This window comes from Paralichthys olivaceus, chromosome 6, assembly GCF_024713975.1.
Source record: "Paralichthys olivaceus isolate ysfri-2021 chromosome 6, ASM2471397v2, whole genome shotgun sequence".
Taxonomy (NCBI): domain Eukaryota; kingdom Metazoa; phylum Chordata; class Actinopteri; order Pleuronectiformes; family Paralichthyidae; genus Paralichthys; species Paralichthys olivaceus.
Window position 1 is genome coordinate 17,225,806 of NC_091098.1, and position 24,126 is coordinate 17,249,931.

At 42.0% G+C, this 24,126-nt stretch overlaps 1 protein-coding gene across 7 annotated transcripts in view; it reads right to left on the minus strand.

The window, feature by feature from the left end:
• The window catches only part of LOC109635037 (ERC protein 2), a 142,834-nt gene that overhangs the window by 96,640 nt on the left and 22,068 nt on the right, over nucleotides 1-24,126 (minus strand). For all 7 annotated transcript variants that reach the window (XM_069527266.1, XM_069527264.1, XM_069527265.1 and 4 more), the window contains one exon: nucleotides 13,032-13,199. In XM_069527266.1, the coding sequence (XP_069383367.1) occupies nucleotides 13,032-13,199 (168 nt within the window). The remainder of the gene's footprint in view (nucleotides 1-13,031; nucleotides 13,200-24,126) is intronic.

A 24,126-nucleotide genomic window follows, 5' to 3' on the forward strand; every position in this document is an offset into this window, starting at 1 on the left:
CAATGGGGAGAATAAGCTACATTCCAGTCATGGGTACATAGATAGATAATGTCCAAATCTCCACAGCTATTTCACAAATGAATCCAATTAGACTGTAGACTTTGGTGTTCTCTGCTCCCGGAGGGCAAGAACAAGGACTTAAAGGAGACATCTTGGTTTTTAGAAATGGAGGGAAAGCAGCAGGAGGGGGTGGGAAAAAAGCAGCCGGCACCCTACGGCAGATCTTGATAGGTTAATGACAGTCATTACACAACCAAGCTGAAGGCTCTGATTGGTCGGCGCACAAGCGATAGAGGGACATTAAACCCTTCAGGGAATGATGGGAAAGCTTCACACTACCAAAGTCAGATAAAATTCCCAGCAGTTCATTATGGCCATGGGTGTGTGAGATGGAGTTTTAGGGCAGAGACTGTGAGAGGAACTGAAAGAGGCGAGGGTTATACGGGCTTCTTGATTTATTCTCTTATGTTTCTTTTAGTTGAAGTAAGTGGGCTGATGACTTATTTTCCCAGGGCAGTGGGCACTTGAAGGCTAAAGCTATAAAACATTCACCATCTCCACATCATCAAGCACGAGTGAAACTCCCGCAGAATACACAAGGCGGACGCTGCACCATGCTTATCTCAACATACAGTAAACACAGAAGGAAGTACAAACAAATATCGGTTAGCAGCTCTGCAGCTTGTCATACTTTGTTTTTCTAAATACGCACCAAATCATGTACGTTTGCGCTCATGCATATCCTCTTGCTCCCTGTCCCCGTGGGCACCACAGAGCCCTGTTTCAGGTCAGATTGAGCACGTCGCCTCTGGTCTTAGATAAATGATTACATTCTTCACCAGGCCCAAGTTTGCTTTGGCCTGCTTGTGCAAAATAACAACCACTAGATGAAATATTTAGCTCCGCCGCTCGGCCTTCTGTGAAATTGTGCAGAGAAAACACAACGTTAAACCTCGTAGCTGGTGGGTGAGAATGAGTCACGTGAGACAAGGATATGGGAAAGAGGGCGAGGAATTCTGTCAGAATTCTCAAAGTAAAAACATACTCTCAGAAGAGAAATGCCTTTTGTGGACAGGCGAGGCACGGGGCAGCTGCACGTCTTTTCTTTTTCTTTTTTTTTCCTTGAAAGCGAGGGGGCCTTCCCCTCCAGTAGCTTGGTTGTTATGATGAGGACAGTCATTCATTTTATCTTTCAGTGCATGAGGCTAGCTCAAACTACCCTCCTGCGTCTCTCCATTTCTCTCACACACACTCGTATACACACACACACACACACACACACACAGAAGCTTTTATCATTAAACCGCTGTGTATATGTCATCCCACTCTGCAACCACACACACCTCCCACTGAAGCAGACCACCTACGATAGGCAGCTACCATGACTCTATGGGCCAGGCACTGCGGTGTGTGGACTGCCTGTCTCAGTGAGTGTGTATCCTCTGGAGAAATGATGACATCGGCCTCAGTCATCTCCCACACATGTGGCTCCCCCCTGTTTACAACCACGCTGTTTTGACTCTGATAACTTTATCAACCAGCTGATAGGATGGGACCAGGTTCTCCTGAAATTTGGGAGTGTTGATGCACAGTTACCTTCCACTGACCTTGACTTGACTGTTGCATCTAAAAAAACAGTAATGTTTAAAATTTTAGAGGCTTTGGGTTGTAGAGATTTCATGACTGGTGATTTTTAAACATTACAAGCTTTGAGCATTCAGATGAGAGGTGGTGCAGCAAGCAGGAGGCAGGAAAGCTGAAAGTCCACAGAAAGTCCCGTCGACTCTCACTCAGACATTTGCGTTCACACATTCAACCCCTTTGGAGAATGTCAGTGCATGTCTGACAGCAGCTTAACCAAGTAGTCATCATAGGCATAATTGTGGTACAACATTAAAAGAGGTACTGAAGGGGCATTACAACTATGATTTTTGAAATCATTGTAGTACTGATACAAATATTGTACATGTAAAACTATGGTAACAAAATTGGATTACAATGAAGCTTTTATAATTTGTTGGTGAAACCAGGGGAGAAATTGAGCAGTATATTGGTGGAACAAAACTTTATTTCTGAAATGAGATGAATGAAAAATATTTAAAGTGAAGTAGAGGGATGTCAAAAGCTGGCATGCATTCATGTCAGGTTAAGAAGTTAATAGCTGCTAACAAAACAATTTCCCATCTCTGTTCAGTGGGCTTACGAACTCAATGATGAGCCTTGCTGTTGCCTTTTGGTCAAAAGTCTGTTTTGTATGATCGTGATTGGGACAAGCTGAGCTCTAACACAGTGGGAGAGGACTGGTATCAGGCCCTGTGTCCCTCCAACGAAAAATGGTGATCTAAAAACGACTTGTTCAGCAGCAGAACCACAAACCCGGCCGACCCGTCAGTCTTCCATCCAAACTAAGACCCAGAACTCTGTGGCCCCGAGAAGAATAATTTCTGCAGAACACAAAAGGAGACCAGCGTGGTGCATGACCACCATAAAAATACAATCATTTGTATTTTTAAAACACTTTTGGAACAATAAAAATACCCAAACATCTTTCTCTTTCTGAAAGGCAACTCGTTACTCTGCGCTTGTCATCGCCTCTGAAAATATGACAGTTGTAAAAACCAAAGATCCTGGCACTGACACGCATGTGCATGCGCGTGTGTGTACACACACACACACACACACACACAGAGAGAGAGAGAGAGCCACACAGTGGGACATTAACCACAAACTGAACAATGTGTTGTAACATAGTGTGTTCTTCCCCAGAGAAATCTAGGTCACAGTCAAACAGAAACCTAATGAGAGACTACATACTGGAAATATAATGCTGCTACTAAGTACTCCACAATCACACACTCCAATCCAAGTAAAACATGTACATATTAAACTTGGAATTTTATGTTTGTGCATGAGTGTGTGGGCGTGCATGTGTGTTTGTTTCTGTTATAGTACACTCTAAATATGTACACCTGCACACTGTTCTCATCTCCTGCCACCAAAGTTTTTTGATTCCCAGGTTAATAAAGAACTTCCTCCGCTCAGCTGCGGATCTTCAAAGAGAAACACGCTCTGGTCACGAGGCTTGGGGAAGACAGTGACCTTTCCAGTGTGCGGAGGGTGTGGATACGTGCACTTCGTTTAACCCCCGTTCTACCAACACCTCCCACCATGGCCGCCCCCATCCCTGGCTGAGAGATGGAACACCATGGGAAACACAGGTCGACTGCAGATGCATTGATACTGTGTAAGCTGGCGCCCCCATGTGGCAAATTTCGATGTCAGGCCAAAATATCCACTTTCACAAGCTCCTGAGTTTATTGAAAATGAGAAATGTTGGGTTTGTGGTATGTTTTTGTTTTCTAAGCATCCACTGTGTGAGGGCAGCACAGTGGCACACGACCACAGAGGAGACTCAAATACCCAAAGTTCTTTGAAAAGGTAAACAATTTGATATGTAATACTCCACTTTACAGAGCAGCGCTGGAGATTTGACTTATAGCATTTAGAACATTCTAAATGCTTTACGTTTCCTTGAATAAGCAGCTTAGCATAAAAATGTTAATTACAATGCACAAATAGCTACTGAGAGGAGACAACCAGCATTTATTCAAAGCTGTGACGTTCCCCTCAGATGTCTGCTTGGGAATGTGAAGGAACATACAGAGACCTTTAAAGCGGCAAATGACACCTCTCCCCAAATTCCCCTAAAATGACCTTCCTGGTGTCATGCTGCTTTGCTCGAGGCGTCATTACTCATCTGTAATCAACCGGAATGACGGATCACAATGACTTCATAAGACAAGTGGTGCCCGAGAGAGGAAGGAAGAGAAGGGAGGGTTGAGAAGTGCAACGCTCAGGTTCTGAAATCACCAACTCTTTTCTAAGCAAGTTAAAGTAGAAATCATTCTTTATTTCTCTATACAAACTTTTTTTTTTTTTTTTAATTCAAAGAGTGTGAAGCAGTTATTTTAACAGTTATTTTCCTTTGTTTTCATCTGTTGAACAAAACTTGACTGAGTGGGCTGTGTACAGCTGCACAAAAACGTGCACCTGCATGTCTGTCTAAATTTGCTGTGCTGTTCTCTACCAAACCTCCTACCTCCAAACCAAAAAAGGGCCGAGCACAGTAAGGCTCTAAAAAGGTCCTCGCCTTCCCAACAGCCAAGAGGAAAAAGAAATGTCGAAATGGAAGTGGGAGCAGACGAAAGAGACAGAGTTTTCTACGGGTTTCACTATGATTACGACCAAGACCTCTGACTCTTACAGCAACTTCCTCTCCATTGCCCCAATATTCATTTTGCTCTTACCACCAGTGCCTATAAAGAAATACAAAGGTGCACTGTGTCCGTCAAGGCACACACTCCCATTTGAATGCAGACACACAAATACAAACGCAGACAGACTTACAGTACACTTGATGCATACAGAGAAAGAAGCACATAATGCACACAAATACACATGATGAGCTAAATGTATCACTAATCTAGAATTCGAAAATTAATTAATTTTGTTGTATAAAGACACAAACCCTCCTGGTATTTGTTCAGATACATGTCGACAAAAGGCATAAATCTAAATTATTCCTAAAAGGTGAATTAACACAATTTAAATAAAGAATGCCATCTACAAAGGAGGATATTGTGAGAAACGGTGTCAAATGCAACAAAAAAGATCTTGAAAAAATGTCAAACTCAAAACTGCTCTCCAAAACCAACAAATATTTCATAGCCAATTTACTAGGGGATTTCTAATTCTCACAATATTATAACTGAACCAAAGAAAAACAGATAACGTGAGCATAATTTCATTGGTGAGTGCAAAATGAAAGAAGTGAAACAAAAGTGGCATAAAATTAAAGTAAATTAAAAAGAAAAAGTCTGCGTGCAAACAAAACTGTTGAAGCGAGCCAAGGAATTCGAGACAAGATCTCCTCAACAGATGAGTGCAGCTGCATCAGCAGCAAGAGGGTTTGGAGGCAAAAGTTTACTGTATTATTTTAATGGACTTAAAATCGGGCTTAAACTACTGATGCAAAATTCAATTCTGCATAAAATAAAATGCAGCTTGTCTCAATTATTATCACATTATTTATACATTATAAAATGCTCTGAATACAGCAACACATTTAGAGGCAGCAAGCGACAGATGCACCTGATTTATTTCCATAAGCTGCAATAAATCTTTGTTTATGCTACGACCCAAGAGAACAAATGCATTTAAGATGAATTGCTAATTAAAAGATTCAATATTAAAATAGTGTTCCCACCATTGGGCTGTGGTTTTAATATATTTTTTTGTCAAATGTTTAGAAAGTCAAAGCTCCAAAAAACATAAATCAATCTTAACAACTGGAACAAAAATATTTAAATAACCTGATAAATGAGAATCGTTGATCGACTATGTGCATAAAGACATTTGCATATGAACACACATGAACAAACAGGAAACCACATCCACTTTTCTAATTCCTTATACATCCATTGTAAAATGTGGCTTATTCTGTACATACAGTGCTGTTCTCTGAGGAATACACACATGCACACACACACACACACACACACACACACACACACACACACACACACACACACACACACACACACACACACAATCAGGCCGTGATTATTATGAAAGTCGGTCCAGGTTCAGGCGATGGGGGCTGCACTTAGACACATGACAAGCAGACGTCCTCCCCTTCTCCCCGCACATTCCTCCAAAAAGTCATTCACACACGGACCCTCCACTGCATTCATACATATCAATTAGACACCAACGCACACACACAACATACGAAGGGATGCAGACGGGAAAAAAATGTTGAGAAAGAGAAGAGAGTGTTGTTTTCATAGCGATTGCTCCTGGTCGACCACAGGGCAGAATGAGCAGGGGGCGGTAGGATGAAGACAGATTGCACTTGTATGAGCCGGGCTGTACGTGAGCGTGAGTGTGTCTGTGTGTGTGCCGGCCAAGTTGATCCACGTCCATGCTCTTTAGGCTCAAGACCCTATCTCTGCCCCCCTCAGCTGCGGAATGCTGCTGTGATTGCTGGGTAATTACCCCAACGCTTTATTCCTCTGCTCCCAGCACCATTAGTATTAATTCTTTTCTTTTCTCCTCTTTGGAGCGAGGGAATGGGAGCCCTTTGATCTGAAAGAAAAGAAATAGAACAGAAAGAAAGAAGGTAATTCAGAAGGTAAGTCAGAAAGAAAGAAAGGAGGGAGGGAAGGAAACAGAAAGAAAGACAGAAAAAGAGAGAGTGAGATAAAGAGGAAGTAAGGAGGAAATAAAGGAAAAAGACAGAAAGAAGGAAAGAAAGAAAGGGAGGGATGGAAACACTAACAAAAAAGAAAGAAAGAAGGACAGAAAGAAAGAGACAGAGTGACATAGAGAGAAAGAAAGGAGGAGAGGAAGGAAAAAGACAGACCGAAAGAAAGAAAAATGAAGGAAAGACAGACAGGGAGAGAGAAGGCATGAATGAAAGAAAGAGAAAAATTAAGGAAACACATAGAAAAAGAAAGAAAGAGAGAGAGAGCTAGAGAGACACAAAAGAAAGAAACAAAGAAAGAGAAAAAGGTTTGTGGCCACCCAGCTGTGTGACTGGAACCTGGAACCAGTTCCACTTTATAGAGTTGTGGTCAAACAGGTCAAATACAGCAAACAGTCATATGGTTCAACTCAAAGAGTCAAACTGTGACTCACTTCTATGAGAGGGTTGAACAGAGACTGGAGTGCCTGTCTGAGCTCTTTCAGTACGAAACACTTACAGTGGTCTGCAGACAGGTGGGGTCACACCAGGTCAGCCTGAGTTATGACTTGTGTCATTATCAGGACGCAGTCAAGTTCAACGTCTTCATCAAGCCGGAGAGTCATCAAACATTTCTGATTCCTAGAGTGAATGTGCAGTTTGAGCTGCGTGCCTGTTGTGGTCAGGCAGAAGATGGACTTGAGTAGCTGTAGTCCGACATATGGCCTAACACTGGGTTTGTCTTGACTGATGTGTAGCCTGGCTCCAATCAACAAGCCTCGGGCCCTCACCATTAACCTCGGCTGATTGCTGATAGGAGCGAGGGGGTTGGGGGGGGGGGCTATTATCGGCTGTTTACCGGAACCTCCCAAGCTCCAACAGGCTTATCTGTAGCCACGTCTCTGCACTGTGATTGGTCAGATGGAATCCATTAGGATGAAAGGCATTGGTGGCCTCATCATCGATCTATCAAGATCACACACATGGTCGCACACAGGAAAATGCTCCTTCAGTCAAGAGTTATCTACTGCACAAGGATCTCTGAGAAATACAGACAATCACCCACCTGGGATACTAAACATTGAACCCGGCAATGCATCTGAGCGTGTTTGTCACATGTCATTTACTCATTAATCTAAAGACATTTTTGGGCCTTACGCCTTGTTTCCACATAGCACTCTGACTGTATCCACTCTGAATGTATCCTAGTCAACGGTGGATTTCAGAAGGTCTGTATGCACAAGTTAGCATAAAAACAGAGGCTGTAAATGCCATAAAACAGGGTGGTTAAAAAACGAACAAAATCAACCTTTCTCCCATGGCTGCAGTGACATCTCTATTCATCTGTTAAGAAATGTTTTCTGTGCGTTGAACACTATGGTTTCATACACAGACACAAAAGATTTTTGGGGATTGAAACTAAGTGTCATGCTTTTACTTTACCCGAGAGATTTGAACCAACCCAAAGGGCTGGGTCGAACAGAACCTGTGGATACTGCAGGAGGACTCAAGACTCTGTACATAGGGCACCTGGTCAATTTAATTTTCTCATTTGGTGAACTTTTATCCAAAACGACTTACGGCTGAACAGCAACACTAAAGATAGCACAGTAGTAGACTTGGAAGTAATCTGTTCAAGAAGACAGAGCTGGAGGTAAACCAAAAGTGTGAGATAGGCATACTGGGGTGTAAGAGTTGTTAGAAGAGACACCCCTGCTCTGATAGCATTTGGTAGTTCATTCCACCATCAGGGAACCACAGAGGGGAACAGCCTTGCCTTGTTAACAGGCATAAAAAAGCCAGATGGCGTTCCTTGGAGGAACAGAGTGGACGAGAAGGAGCATAACTTCATATGATTGAGTTCAAGTACTTGGGTTCATACCCAGAAGTCGCTCTGTCATCAAGCTTCTAGGCAGCCAGAGGACATCGATAAGTAGCAAAGTGACTTGTGCTCTTGTAGGCTGATCAATGACCAGATGCCACTACATAATAATAATAACCTGTGCCTTACAACATTCTCATAAAGGTTCAAATCTCACATGGACATATGCAGATAAAATTCAGGTACTGACTCTACTCTGGAAGTCACGTCATGATGATATAGGTGTTGAGATGCCCAAAGATAATGGCTCCTCAAAGCACAACCACAAGGAAAAAATCAAGTTATCCAAAAAACAATCCAGCTAGCACAATATTGGCTACCTTGATCCACAATGAAAGTAACCGTTTTCATTATCTTATATAGAAATGTTCTTTATGAGTGATGTATCTCAGTTTCAGAACAGAGCAAACCAATATATACATGTGTTTTTAAAATCCCCCTTTTTCATATAACAAAATACAGCATTCTTCTTAATGCATCAGTTTTAAATGTTGTCTTGCATGTGGATTTTGTATGAATAAAACTCTTTTTCTAGACACACAAACACACACACACATTCTCCTCAGCATCAACTGAAGCACTTCCTGTCACTTTATGGATCATTGCTAAAATTAATACTAGATCAGTCAGATAAAGAAAGGAAATGTAGAAGACCAGTGAGATTATTGGTTTATCTCTTTATCTCTGTCCTCTCTCTCTCTGTTCTTTGCTTCACAATCAAAGTTGAGGCTGTACCGATGACACTGGCTCGAGCCACCAATGACACTGGAAGTGCTGACAGATTTTGCACTGAACCAGGGCTGGGAAAGTCTGACCCCTTAGACACTATCATAACCAACCCATACTCTTGTGTACAGGGAAAACTTCTGTGTAGACACATGCCATATTGCCCTGCATGGTCCAAGCACACATAATCGAATCTCCCCATCTGTGGTTACTATAGGAAGGGAACACGATAGGGGATACTATACTTTCAAGCACGGAGACGGGCATTTTAAAAGCATGAATATGGATTGAGACGACCACAGTGTTTGAACATGAATAACGCATGTATGCCAAAACCACACCACAACCGGCCCTGCATGTGTACGTCCCACACCCCTGCCCCCCCAGCTAAAAAAAAAAGGGGAACCAAATATGAAAAAAGTAAATAAATAAATCCATCATTATGCATTGGTCATGCTCTCGTAGACCAAGGGCTGAAACAGAGCTTCCACTGTTCTGTGTTGTGATACGTACGTTTGAAAATGGCCGCACAAACCCAGCATACACATGTTACTTTTTCTTAAAGTTAAAGACCAGGTCCTCATTAGTTTAAGTTAAATTCAGCCTCTGACTAATAGGATCAATGTAGGGTTCAACTACAGCGTTGACATCATGGTGCCATGCTATGAGTCATTGTGACTGTCCCTGGAAAAGCCTGTAGGAAAAGATAAAAATCTCTCCTGCGACAGAACATAGGGCATCAGTTAATTATTTATATAGTGCACTTTGGTTCAGTCTCTGCAGTGTTGCTCTATGATGGCTTCAAAATATTTTTCCAGATTCATATAAGGTAACTGTGACCTTTGACCACTGAAATGTAATCACTTTATCTTTGAGTCCAAGTGACGAAGAAGTCCCTTTTCTAGTGGGGAAATGTACCCTTGAAATTTAGATCTAAAAAGTTTCAGGCAAAGTTCAAACATGCAGGGACAGACTGGAATGCATAGCTTATTAGCCGACAGATTCCAAACTACACTCCCGTCTTTCCCTTGTATACAGATCTGGAAGTTATAGCTTGGGAAACTTAAAATTTGGAAAACAAATCAGACAGTGATGTGACACTTGAGTAAACAGTGTGGCTTAAGTGCGAGTTGTACTTTGTAAATCGCAGCTTATGGGTCCAGGTGTTACAGTATTTTAAACTGTGATTTAAGTTTTGAATTCCATTTGAACAACATCACCAAAACAAAGTTCGTTTTATAAATATAATCATGCGACGATCAGTCATAACACATTATGGGGTCAGTAAACCCAAATTACAAGAAACATATTTTCTCCTGTCCTCCAGAGGTCTAGCCATATTATTTCTAGTAGGTCCTATTTGTCCAATTTTGCTGGCGCCACCAAAATACAACAGATGACTGTAATTTCATTTGTGCAGCTCGCAGCATTGAAAAACAACTAAAGCAACATCTGTGGGTCTGTGTGTTACTGAGTAATCCACAGACCCACACTGTTAACAGTTTTTATTGGAATTACTGCCCACATGAAAAAAGAGTCCTGTCGACAGCATCATGACAAGTGGATTTGTTCCTGGTGGATCACAATATAATTCTTGTAACTGAATATCAGAATGAGGTACACTGTAGTGTTCTGCTGAGGTGTGTTTCAAGGGATTTTGGGGGCCCCAGGCAATAAGGCACTTTGGGGGTCTACTTCGGACCAAGCTGACCCCCAGCTGAGGATTGAAGCAAAATAATAATAATAATAATAATTTCACCCACAATTAATAACATTTATTCGATTGAACTTTACAGAATCCAATTTGGGGTAAGTATCATACTGAGTCTCCAGTTTGTGGTTCTGAATCCTGATTCGAGCTCCACCAAACTTTGAATAGACAGGTGGGCAGCTCTTTGTGCAGCAGCGGTGGCACAGCTCCAGGGTTCTGTGGACCGCGGTTCAGTTGCTGCAGGTCACTCTCACAGTTTCAGAAAGAAAGCTGCAACCAGCATCACCACAGGATAAATAAACAGGCAGGTTTAGAATGGCCACTGCACTAGTCTTTTCAAAATGAGTGTATTCTTACAGGGAAGTTCAAATGTATTGGTTAGAACACTAACAGAAATGCTGATTCTCACTGAGGAGGTAAAAATAAATGTACATACTGTGCTATACGTTACTGTATTGTATTTTTTGCAATCATGGTTTTCCTATACCCCCTGTAAATATTGTACTCCTTACACCATTATATATATATCTGACAGCTGTAGTTTCTATTCACTATACTTGCTTTTTAAAAAGTCGTGATGACGAATGGACCTGTTGAGATATTTGAGCTTTGGTTGACAGCAAAGACTAAATTGTGCCAAAATCTGAGAACTGCAAATCTAATTTAAGCTGCTACATCCAGGTCATCCTCCTCACAGCTGATTTGCTGGATGCAGGATCAGTATCATTGCTGAAGAATCAACCTTTAGATAGAACATTCATGCTTGGCATTTAGATTTGTGTCTCTGGAGAACATTCTGCAAACACACCCGGAGTTTGTCAGTTTGTTTTATAATAAGCCAGTTGTAACTTATAGAGTATGAAGCATAGAAAGGAAACAAGCTTTGACTCTTTGCTCCACTCCTGTGTTTCCCCTGGGATGCAGCAGTGTAAGTTATAGCCCCCTGGGATTGTTGGGAAATAGGAAGCATGGAAAACCAATCAGATTGCAGTCAATGTATATAGTGTGGCTAATGGAGTGAAACACCTGTCTGGTCACAATGTAAAAAATACTTGGCCTGTTTCTTCATTCAAATAAGACTTCTTGCATTCATTTTACATTAACACATGTAAGAAACAGCTTTGTAATATTAAGGACATATTGTTTTGTATTTAAGTCCTTTCAATGCTGGCAAAAAAGTGTAGTCCTCCATCGATGCTTAATTTAAAGATAAATGTTTCCTGGGGAGAGGGTTTTTAGTTTAGTTTTTTGAGTGAGTGATAAGTGTACTGCAGAGGCAAAGAGAAGAAAATGGCAAACACACGTAGAAAGAGGAAACCTTTGTGCAAACTGTGAGTAACCAGCCATCAACACAACTGAAAACAGCACAAACAAAAAAGACAAGTTAAGCAAATGAAGATTAAAAGCAACAAAGAACAAGTACACACTGAAATATTAAATCTTTCCTTTAACTAATGTAAAATCATAAACTTCCAGCCAAACTGCCTGACAGCCGATAGCAAAGACTTTATTTTTAAAGGTAAATTTGACATCATACATGAATGAAATGTTGGTCAGCCCTGCTTAACAGCTACAAACAGCCTTACTAAGTGCTATGGTTGAGGAGCTATAGTGGGAGTACCGCACAGTATAGGGTGCACAGAAAGGTCACATTTAAACTTGTCACACAGAAACACCTGGAGGTCACATCGACATAAAAAAATATATTTGAACATATTCATACACACACCAATGGCACTGCATGTGACCTTTGGAGCACTTTTTCATTAAACTCAGCAGGGGGGCGGGCGAGAGGGGGGAGGGAGATCTAATTTGAGGACATGAGAGGAAACAAGGAAGTTGAGAGGGGACCTTTACGTGTGTGTAATTGGTCTATAGAGGAATTGCCAATGTGCGCACCACAGGTGGCCACAGACCCTGTCTAAATGGCTAACCTTATAAAAGTCATTAAAGGCTCAGAGACATGCCATGCAGGTAGGCGTGTGTGCGTGCGTGCGTGTGTGTGTGTGTGTGTGTGTGTGTGTGTGTGTGTGTGTGTGTGTGTGTGTTCACCATGTGTGACAATGTCAGAGTGTGAGTAGCAGACACTCACTACACACACATTTAATGAGACATGTAACAAACGTAAAACAAAGCGGCCAACGAACCTGTCACTCTTCAAATATCTACACTTTGGTTTACTGATATATTTCTTGCAAAAATTAAAACTTGACCAATAAGTAACACTTACTTTATTGAAGCAGTATTCATTTGTTTTTTTGGCCACATGGGAGCAGCTGAACAAACTGAAAACACAGCATAATTACCTCACTAATCAATATCAGTGTATAACAAGGGGGACTTAGCACATCCGGCAGACACACAGTAACATGAGCATTCATTCAGAGATGCATTTCTGTCAACCTAACAAACACGCACGGTAGGTTTGACTATACTGGGTGCAAGACTTATTAGCTGCATTCACATACCTTCTTCTGCAGGACATTAACTTTCCTCTCCTTGACGTCCAGCATGTCCTTCATGTCTCTGATCTCTCCCGTCAGTGTGCTCTTTTCATCGGTCAGGTCTTGCAGCTGCTTGGTCTTCTTCGTCAGCAACTGCTCCTTCTCCTCCAGTCGCACCCGCAGAGCATCTACCTAGAAAACCAGAATCAAAACTTAAGAAGTTAGAGCAACATACGATTTCAAAAAATGCCTACACTAGTGGACAAGATTGACAGAAAGAGAAAAGCCAATTACATGCACTCTTAGATAACAGTTCTCTAAATGTGTTTGGTTAATTCTTTTAAGATCCAAGAATTTTTCCCGGGGAAAACTCCAAAAAATGCAATGTTAAAGAAAAAGAGAAAAGAATTCTGGGTCCACCCCCTGATCAGGATCCACACCAAAATGTAATGAAATCTTCTCTGACCCATGTCGCAACCTCCCACCAAGTTTCGTGGGAATCCATTCTGTTGTTTATGTGGCTTACAAACAAACAAACATACAAACAAAAAGTCAGCAGTGAAAACAAGGTCAAGGTACATATCCAAAGAAATACAGAAAAACTATGAGAAAAGCCACGTTTACTCCTGGTATTTGTTATTGTTTAACCCTGGAACTAACATGTCCAACATATTCTCCTGACAGGACTCAACACATTAACTTGTTGACACATGGAAGTAGTAAAAGTTCCTCTCTGGCCTAATGTACCATAATGTGAACCACTGTGGACTGATGCAGTAAAAGTTTGTGTTTGAAAGCGAGAAGGAGCCTGGAGCCCATCCCATCATTTGTTACTGAGAGTGTTGTATGATTGAGCCAGCGCTGCCACAGATCAGGCTGCTCACACACTTTCACACTCGCACATTAAAACCTGGCTGTGTGCAGAGAGCTGAGTGATGTCTTAGCTCACTCCAGAACTTCTTATTGGACATATTTCAGTGTCCTGCTGCACCGCCTATAGTTACTCACACGTGCATGTGCACATTCAGCTAGTTGTCATGCACAGACTATGTGCTCCTCTGTTGCTCTTCAACACCTGATTACATTTCCAGCACTTTTTACCATGGTGCAATGCGTGAACCCATTTGAACCTAATTTAGAGGTGTGTGTTTCATATGACATTCAAGAGACATAAATAAAGGGAAGCAGTGAGGGAGGCCTATAGGTAATAGATGTTTTAAGTGTTACTTGGACACGTAGGTGACAGTGTGAGAGCACTTTAACATTTTGGGAAGTAGAATTATTATATTTCTTTGGGATAGTTGGAAGACAAGATCGATATAGGGGCACAATTAGTTTACCATCAAGACCGAAGGCACGGGGAAACAACCACGCAGGGCCATTCTCTCATCCTCCTTTTCCTGTGATACTCTAGATACATATCTAATGGGTTTTTATAAATAAAATAAAACATAGCACAAGATTTTCATGAATGATCTGAGTATGTTAGCTCATCCAGTTCCTCCGTTATAGTTTATTGTTTTGTGGGTCACGGGGGAAGCTGGAGCCAGCTGACATTGGGCGAGAGTCCGGGTACACCCTGTACAGCTCGTCAGTGTATCGCAAGGCCAACACACACAGATAAACATTTACACTCACTTTCAAACCTACAGACAATTTCAAACTAACTTCAATCTACATGTTGTTGGCTTGAGGGAGGAAGCAGGTTTACCTGAAGAAAACCCACAGGGACACAGGGAGAACACAGGTGGTAGACATGTGGAGAACAGGCAACTCCACATAGAAAGACCCAACCTTCCTGATCTGATGCAACAGTGCTAACCACTGCACCATTATGCCATTTAAATGGTAACATGATTTAATATATGTCATTAATAATCAGTTTAGCATGAAAACAATAGCGGGGCATAAATAACTACAGAAATGGCAAGAAATACAGAATGAGGGCTGTGTTGGATCACACTTTCTACCTGCTCTTGTGTGTGTGCGTGTGTGTGTGTGTGTGTGTGTGTGTGTGTGTGTGTGTGTGTGTGTACATTAAAATGAGAGTGCTCAGACACACAGTGGCTCTTCTCAAGTAGCAGCATTAGAGGCAGTCCAGGACTCCCAGGTGTAAGATGGTGAAGAATTTATCTCATATTGCTTCTCTGGCCGACAACCAGAGTCTGAACTGAGCCCTGTTCTGTCTTCACCACTCTACACTGGCACACACACAAAACCCACACTAGTGACACCGCTAATCCTCTGTACGAACATTACGTTAGTGCCCGCACATTGATTTGTGCCGATGCCCATGTGCTGCAGCGGAACTGTGCGTGCATGCATGTTAGTCAGTGTGTGTGAGACATAAACCCCCCCTCGCCTTTCTAACCCCACCTGGCAAGGAGCAATTTAGCAAGAATGTAGCAGAGAGGCCTAACAGGAAATCCCTGCTGTCTCACCTGCGCTGGCCCTCTAAGCTGTGATAGTACTGTACAGACGCCCTGCTAATACCCTCTTAAAGTGCTCATTGCTGCCAGACACAGTACAGGGAGAGAGGAGGAGGACAGATGAGGAGTGAGGGATGAAAGGGCGGAGACGCGTGAGGGTGAAAACTTAAGGAGAGACAAAGGAAAGAGTGAAAGACAGTGGGTAGAGATGATGGAAACCGTATTAGATCATTTGACTTGAGCACATCAACACCACTGTCATGCTGCCCCTCCACTGGCCTCAGCTGCTACAGCATCAGCAGGTCTGTCACAGGAAATAATGTTTGGCTTCATCAGCTGGCCCGCACGCTGAGATGACAGACAGCTAACAAGTTGTAGTGATTAACCTCTCTCTTCTCCTTCAATTTCCTCTCCAATATTCCTCCCACTCACTTCTTCCCCCCTCTTCTCCATGTCATCTTCCAACAGCACCTCTCTCTCTCACACGGCCACTTCTGCCTCTCCATCAACACCACCATCCCTCCAGCCGTGCTCCAAACACTCCGGGAGTTTTCCTATTGCCGTTTAAAGGTGCAGGTCCTGCGGCGAGACAAAGTGATATGTCGGCGTGAGAAATCCCTCAAGCCCACAAGCCGGGTTGTCGCTGGGAAAGGCCCACATATGGCTTTGTAGGTTTGTGCATTTCTGTGTGGATTTGTGTTACAATAAATTAGAGATAACATGCAACGCAGAACTCCTACAGTCTCTGGGACAACTGAGGTACTCATTCTGACTTCACAATTGGACTCTAGGGACTACAGTCTGTTTTGTACAACTTTTTATAAGAGCATGAGAGAAAAAACGAAAGAGGAAGGTGAGAGGGAGACGAAGAGTGGCCCACTGCTGTCCAGCCGTCAAAGGACTTTGGCGATTGCATTGAGGCATTCCCTTTAAATAGATGAATTCAAAACACATCACCCCATCTTCCCCCATAACCTCACTTCAGTTTTCCAGTCCCTCACTCAGCACAAAATCATTTTAAAAAATGACCTTGATATGTTTTCAAGATTCTGCGGTTGCAAAACTATTAATTATTGGCAACATTAATTTCTTGAGATTTACAGTCTCAAACTAATAACCACTGAGGTGTGCATTCACACATGTATGTTTTTCTTCATGCACAGATGCAAGTAACTGCGATCAAATATGCAATCATGCACACAAATACATAAACTCACTCATTCTCTCACTCATTCTCCTCGACTTCCTCTCTCATGCTCGCAATCACAGCCAAATGTGTATTCTGGACACTGGTTAGCAAAGTAAAACAGAGGCTTAAAGAAAACAGCTTCTCTGTTTGTCCTCACCTCCCTTTTTCCTGCCTCACATTTCATCATAAAAGTTTTTCTGGCAGGCAAATCTGCAAAGGTATCGAGCCCAGCGTCAGCTGTGGTCGGCAATAAACAACACAAGGATTATATGAGTCAACCACAGTCAAAGCGGCAGAACCAGAGAAGATGGGGAGACCACAGAAAAGGCCTGGGAATGCACCAACACTTGCACACGAACAGTTGCACTCTCACTCAGCCACCTGGGAGTCCAATGTTGCGAATAAAGACCCAATCTAACCGCTCTGACCTTCACACACGTACACACACACTCATGAGCTATACATTTTTTTTTTTCATTTTTTGTATCCCTGTTCAAAGTTAGAGTTTGAATGACACTTGAGCTGACAACACCACCATTGAAGTTCTTAAATCCCTGGAGTGGAGTGTATCTGGCATCTGAACTCGAACACACTCCATCAGCTGCATCAGCTCAGGCTGCTGTGGTGCACTCCACACACAGCTGTGTGAGCGATTCACTTCTCTGGCTGTATGACGTCCAGCCAGCCTGTGTAAATACAGCAGCGGGCAGCCATTAGATTTAACTTATTTAAAGATCTATAATTAATCATCTAAACTTATGACAAAATATTGAACTAATTCGTGTTTGTCTAACCATTAATGTGGCCAAGTCTGGTCTGTATCAGTGAAAGAGGGAAGGCTATTTAATTTCAGGATGATGCTAGACCACCAGAGAGTTTCCCAGAGCAGCTATAATGAATCAAATATCTCTTTTGGGTGAAGTATATGTATCAAGGGGAAGCCAACACATTCTGATGTGATGGAGGAGGATATAATGATACAATGAAAGAAAAATGACCAATCCAATTTATAAAAGGCAAATTTATTTTTGTAATTTATTCAGTGCTCCTCCTCGCACAGCTGTGTGTTAACACCTGACCGTGGGTACCTTTTGCTCACACAGCTGTAGGAAGGAGTGGTGTTAAATGATCCATAGTTTCCTGATGAGGCAATAGGAACTTCTAACAGACGTCACTGTTGATAGTTATAAAGTAAAAAATCCTGAAGAGCAATGTGTTTTTTTTTCCATTTGCGGTGCAGGTGGAAGTTGTAATTACAAAAACAAGAATGACAGACTTCACAGAGCAAGTTTAGCTTCCTCAAGACCTGTGCTGAGTCTCTAATTCAACCCACACACACACACCTATACTGTATAAACAAGCACGTGCATGCACACAGAGGATTTCCTCCCCACCTGAGCCGGCCATGCCAGACATGACGACACTGGGGCTGATCGGTGCGGAAATAAGGGGCGATCCCTGTCCTGGGGCGTGGGCTGATTGTCATTTGAGGTGTGCCATCAAAGCCTGGGTTGAGGCAACAGTCAGAGCTCTGATCAGGAATCATATAATGGATGGATCACCTCAGGGCCGGCTCGGGATAATAAGCGGATGTAAACTGCCTCACAGCGGGGGCTGCGGGGTGGAGAGTGGGGCACATTCTCATTGTACACCGCAACATCTGTTGATAAAACCATGGCAACACAGCTGTCTGCCCACAGGCTATAGAGAGAACATGGGAAAGTATGAAAAAAAAAAGAAGAAAAAAGACAAGGGCACATACGCACGCACAGAACTCCCAGGATCCAACGACAAAAGGATCTTTGTCAACAGAATGAATGGACGTTTTCTGCAAAAGCATAAAAGTCGATCATGCCATGCTTTGGGTATTGTGGCAGTGGATGGATATACGACATAGAAAATGTAGAGGACTCACCCCGGGTACCATCCCACTGTACGCAGCTGCCTCTATCCCTCTTTCGCCCTCCATCCATCATCATTACATCCTCCAGCAGAAAGTCACACACACACACACACACACACACACACACACACACACACACACACACACACACATATATATATAAAGGAAGAGACGCTGCAGGCGTTCCCCCTCATTAACACTTGCTCCTTCTTTGATTATTTTTCCTGATCATTTCCAGCTCCACACGCCAGTTGCTACATCCTGTTTCCAGCAAATCCATTTCCTGTTAAACCGCAGTGAACAGTCACTCTGGCAAACACGTGGAGCAGGATACAGTTTGTAGCAGGATCTTAATCAACAAGTGAAACAAGTGCTTGATAGAAAACACTCACTTAAGAGACAGCTAGTGGATGAACAGCGTTTGACAAAGCCAAGGCTCCAGCATTTTAACTTTAACTAAATTTTTTTCCCTTTATTAATACTGCTTGTAAAACAAAACATGTGTAAAGCACTTTATTTTCTTGCAACACATACTCTAAACTTGTGCAGGTGCAACAAAAAATATTGTCACATGTCTGTGTGTCAAAAACAGCTGAGCATAGATCAGCATGGCCACATAAAAAACAAACTGGGATCCTCGGACAAAGCTCAGGTCTGTAACGATCAGTTTACAGCAAACTACATGTTCTTCCTTACGCAAACTGTTGTGGGGGATGTTGTCACTCATTGTCATAACACATGCACTGCATCCGTGATGGGTCATGCATGTACACCAGTGACAAACAAAAAATTGAGATTTTATTGACCTCCAGCAAACTCTATAATCAACCACTTGCAATCATCATATGCAATTGGTTTATAATAGGGACTCTAGAGGAGAGGAGGGGAGAGGAGATTCCTTTATTTCTACATTTTCCCTTGTTCAATCCTTCTTGGGAATTTGTGGGAGAGAAAACTCTGCTCGTTGATATTTTCAAAGTGTAATTTTGTATGTTTGCCTGTGCATGTGTCTATATATGTATAGAATTAGAGGTTAAGTGGTCCGAGTAAAGCAGAGTGACCCTGAAGAAGACGGGGGTCAGGATAAAAACAAAGAATCATATTGTTCCTGGCTGTCTCCATCGGCAACTCACTGCCCTGGTTAACCAGCCGCTGACTGACAGCAGGCCAAGCAAAGCCTTCATTACTCTCCGCATTTATGTGTATTTTTGTTTTGTTTCAAGATGTACAAAAAATAGAAAACATGAAACATGAGACACATTTCCCAGGATGTATCGATGATAAACCATCACACAAATTAAATGTACCTTCACTGGCCTCTGCAGGACCATTATAGTATCATAACAGTTTATAAATGTTAGTGGAGAGGAGTGTAACTGGATCTCAATCCACCTGTGTATAATCATTTGTATTTGGAGTGCACCCATATTCTGATACTTACGGTAAATGTATTCAAATGACCTGAAGCGAAGCGAGTTTATTCTGTTATTTTTTTCCCTTTCCAAAAACAAGTATTTTATACATCCTGAGAATATAATCAACTTAATCTTCGTCATATGTCTATACTGTTATTTTGAAATCTGGACATGTATCCTCTGCTGTAACTTTGCCAAGTGTGACGCAGTTTGACAACTTGTGCTGAGGTACAATTAAGATGTTATAGCATCTCTTCAGGTAAGATTTTCTCACTGTTACATTTGTCCTTTCAGCCAATGTCAACATCATTGACATTAGACTGATTTCACTACAGATTTCTAAATATTTTTTTAATTACACACTTATAGATCTCATTATGCACAAAATGATTCTGCAAACACATTTGCAGATTCCTGTACACATTCACAAATCAGATTATGCACACATGGTTTGAGATACAGTTACACAACCCTCTGCTCACATTTGTAAATAGTCCTGCTTCAATAATGGCCCCTTAGTCCTCGAACTTAACGCATGAGTTGCGCTGAAGCATGTGGTATGCGTACACTATTGTGCGTTTTATGTGCATATGGACAAAAAACGTTGTGCACATGCTCGTGTTTGTCGGCTCCTTCAGTCGTGCACACATATTTACCTCATTCCCTGCGTAAACCATTAAATATCTCATCCCCCTTCTGACCCCTATAACTCCACTTTATGACTTTTCCACATGGCCTCTGAAGAACTCGCGGGGGCTTTATTTTGGACGGTGCCATGTTTGTTCTGGGGGGCTCTGACGCTTTGCTACTCACACTGCATCCCAAACCACAGCACCCCAGGAACCTGGGAGCAAGCCCTTGGGTCTGAGAATTGGTGACCGTGGTCAGCGCAGTTCAGATGAGGTCATATTAAAAATGGTCTGCAGTGGTTGGGGACTCATCACAACAGGTCCAGGGTTTAGATGTGAGGTTGACAATTAGTGGTCAGCTTAAAACGGGAACTGTTTCCCATTTACATAAGCCAACAAACTCACTGTCCTCCTCCGTGAGTTCATCAAGTTCTCACCTATGTTATTCACCCTCGATTGCGGTGATATCGACAGATGGGGACTGAGAGTTCGACGGAGGAAATAGGGGAGGTGACAAAATGTGGGGAGAGATGACAGATGGATAAAGTTTGTATGAAAGAAGAGAAAATATGGACAAAGGGAGCCAAAGGGAATGAGGCAGAAAGAAAGACACAGAGAGGGAGAACACAGCAGGAGGAGAGTCCAGGGTGGACTGTAACCAGGCTGAGACCACATCTCTTCTCCGCCTCACTACCTATACCGACCATCAATCAGCACAGAGAACAAGGAAAGATCAACAAAAATAGTCCAGCAGGGACCACAACACACTGTACCATCACATCACTCACTGACAAAAGCCCACAGCCTCCTACATCCATCAAAAAACTATATTCTCTCACTTCTCACTTCCTCCTGTTGCTCCATCTATCCTTGATTCTTTCCCTCTCCCACTCCAGAGTCTTTTTTTTTTTTTCCTCTTGTTTTCCCCCCATCCATCACTGTCACTACGGTTGATGTTAACAAGTCACTTTTGAGTAATTTATATCTTCTCCGAGTCATTACACCTCAACCTCAGAATCAAAACTCAGCGGAGGTCTTCTGGCAGACGCACAGCCAACGCTGGTGATGAAAGAGAACTCAAGATATTTGAGGTCACATCTGAGAAAGTTAAATTGAAACACCACAGACTGTGTTCTCTCTAAACACGGACATGTTGCCACATCGCAAAATGTACATTGAAGGCATGCTGCTTCTAACACGTCTGCGAGCGTTTGGTGAGGAACAAAATATCTTGTTATGTTTCTGATTCAGGATTTGACTGAAAACCCTTCTGCCTATTTCATGTCTGGGTTTCCCCCATGTGTGTAAGTGGCCACCTGCAAAGTTTATGGACCTTCACAAAATGGAAACCTCAACTAATGACTCGCAAAGACATTAAATACAACATGATTTGTTGCATCCAAAAACTGAAGGTAATAACTCAAATCATGTGACTCTCAAGGACTTTGAGTTAAAACTAAATAAGACAGAAGACAGCAGAGGTAGTAATAAAGAAAACAAAAGCCTGGTGCACACTAGGGGATTTCCAACTCTTAACCCATTTTACTGTTTGATATTTACGATTCAAGATTAGGAAGGCTCTGATACAAACAGTAGTTTTAGATTATTTTGTAAACTCCTCACACTGTCCCCCACTCCGACCTGGCCTGATTATAATATAGTGTGCACCAGCACATAGACATATTCATGCCAAAGAACTGGTTCTATTGGGATTGGAAACAGAATTGGAAGTAAAGGCCTTATATTCCCTTTTTTATGACAGAAAAAAACTACGATCTGAGTCAAACCAAAATTTTATTTGGATCCCATTTTGTGACTTTTTTTAGTAATAAAACAGTTGAGATGGGGGCATGCTCTTTTTCAGCCCATGAAGGGGGGCAGGCCAGAAAAAGTTTTGCAAATGCCAAATCCAATACAATAGAAGTAAATGGTGACCACTTCTTCAAACATAAAAAAAACAGCTTGAGTCAAATCTAAATGCCAGGTTTTTACAGACCTTTGGATGACAACCCAGGAGCACTATGAAATCATATTATTTCTTTTTTCTTTTTAAAGAAGTGGTCACCACTTCAATTGTATTGGATTTGGCTGCAACACTGTTTATCAGTGAAACTCCAAAAGTGTTTTGTGGACTCAAACACATCACCCACCCCTCCATCGGCATTGTGGTGAGTAGATTTTCATTTTCATTTTTGAGTGAACTATCCCTTTAATATTGTTTCAAGTCAAATTGTGTAAATGAAACATTGGTATACCAGTTTACTATTTACAAATGTTATCTGGTAATATTCAAATTCAGAAAAAAAATAATTTCCTCAATTTAAATTGAAGCAATTTCAGCTTTTAGTGTATTTAAGTCAAAATAAGTCTTCACTCAAATAAACAAGTTTTTTAAGTCATTGGTTTCATCAAATGAGTAAAGTCAGCCTCTCCAGGTTAACAGTGTTGTAAACTTGTGATGTAAATGTATCACTGTGGATTCAAGCAGATAATAGATGACAATGCGATGACAACAATCTAAAATAGGAATATCATATTTTACCTAACAAAATGAAGGTATAATCAGGAAAATCCATTTCCATTAGTTTCCTTTCTTGAATATTATAATCTGCTCTTCATTTCTGTGTCATTGTTCTGTCATGGTAGGACAGTACTTTGATCTTACTCATACCGTGCATGTTATGTTTGACCCATAAATCTAACTAGATAATGCTACCAGAGCATTGTTGAATCAAACAAGCCCAAAGTCTGATTTGCTCTTTTTAGTCAAACCTCCTTATTTTCAATATTCTGTTCTCAAAGAAAACTAAACACAGTCTGAGCACCTGCGAGCCCTTGAGTTGTGGCTTGTTCCTTTAGCGCTGGCTGGTTAAAAATGCAGGAAGGTCTCTGATAGGTTACCTGATCTGCTGGATCATCATTACAGCCCTGCATTGTCCTGATCAGGGCAGGAAAGACACACACACCTACTGTATTCAATGGGTCCAGTTTCCACAGCAAGCAACACACACACACACACACACACACTCCTTATTTTCCACATTTTCCAGTTATCTGAAGACAGATTCAATCACGGCCATTTAGAAGCTGTCCTTAACTTTGACTGACAAATAAATACACCTCCTCTTTCTCATTCCCTCGCTCACAGTGCCCACTCTGTTCAGCAGCCAGTCCACACTCAGTCTTGTCCTGATGTGAATTGCTTTTAGAGACAAGTGGCTGGGAGACGAAGCTGCTACTCGGGTCCGGGACACACCGGCCTGTCTCTGGGGAAGAGGACTACTGTACACACACACACACGCACGCACGCACGCACGCACACACACACACTCACACACACACACACACACACACACACACACACACACACACAGGGAGGGTTTATGACTGGCCAATAGTCATGAGTCGGACAAAAAGCATGAAACAAGTTGCTCTTGAGGAATTTTAAATGAGATGAGAGAAAGCTGAATCAAACTGCTGAGAGGGAGATGAAGTAATAATGACTGGATGGAAGGAATGAGGTGAAAAGAGAGATCCTCTGCTCTCTGACTGAC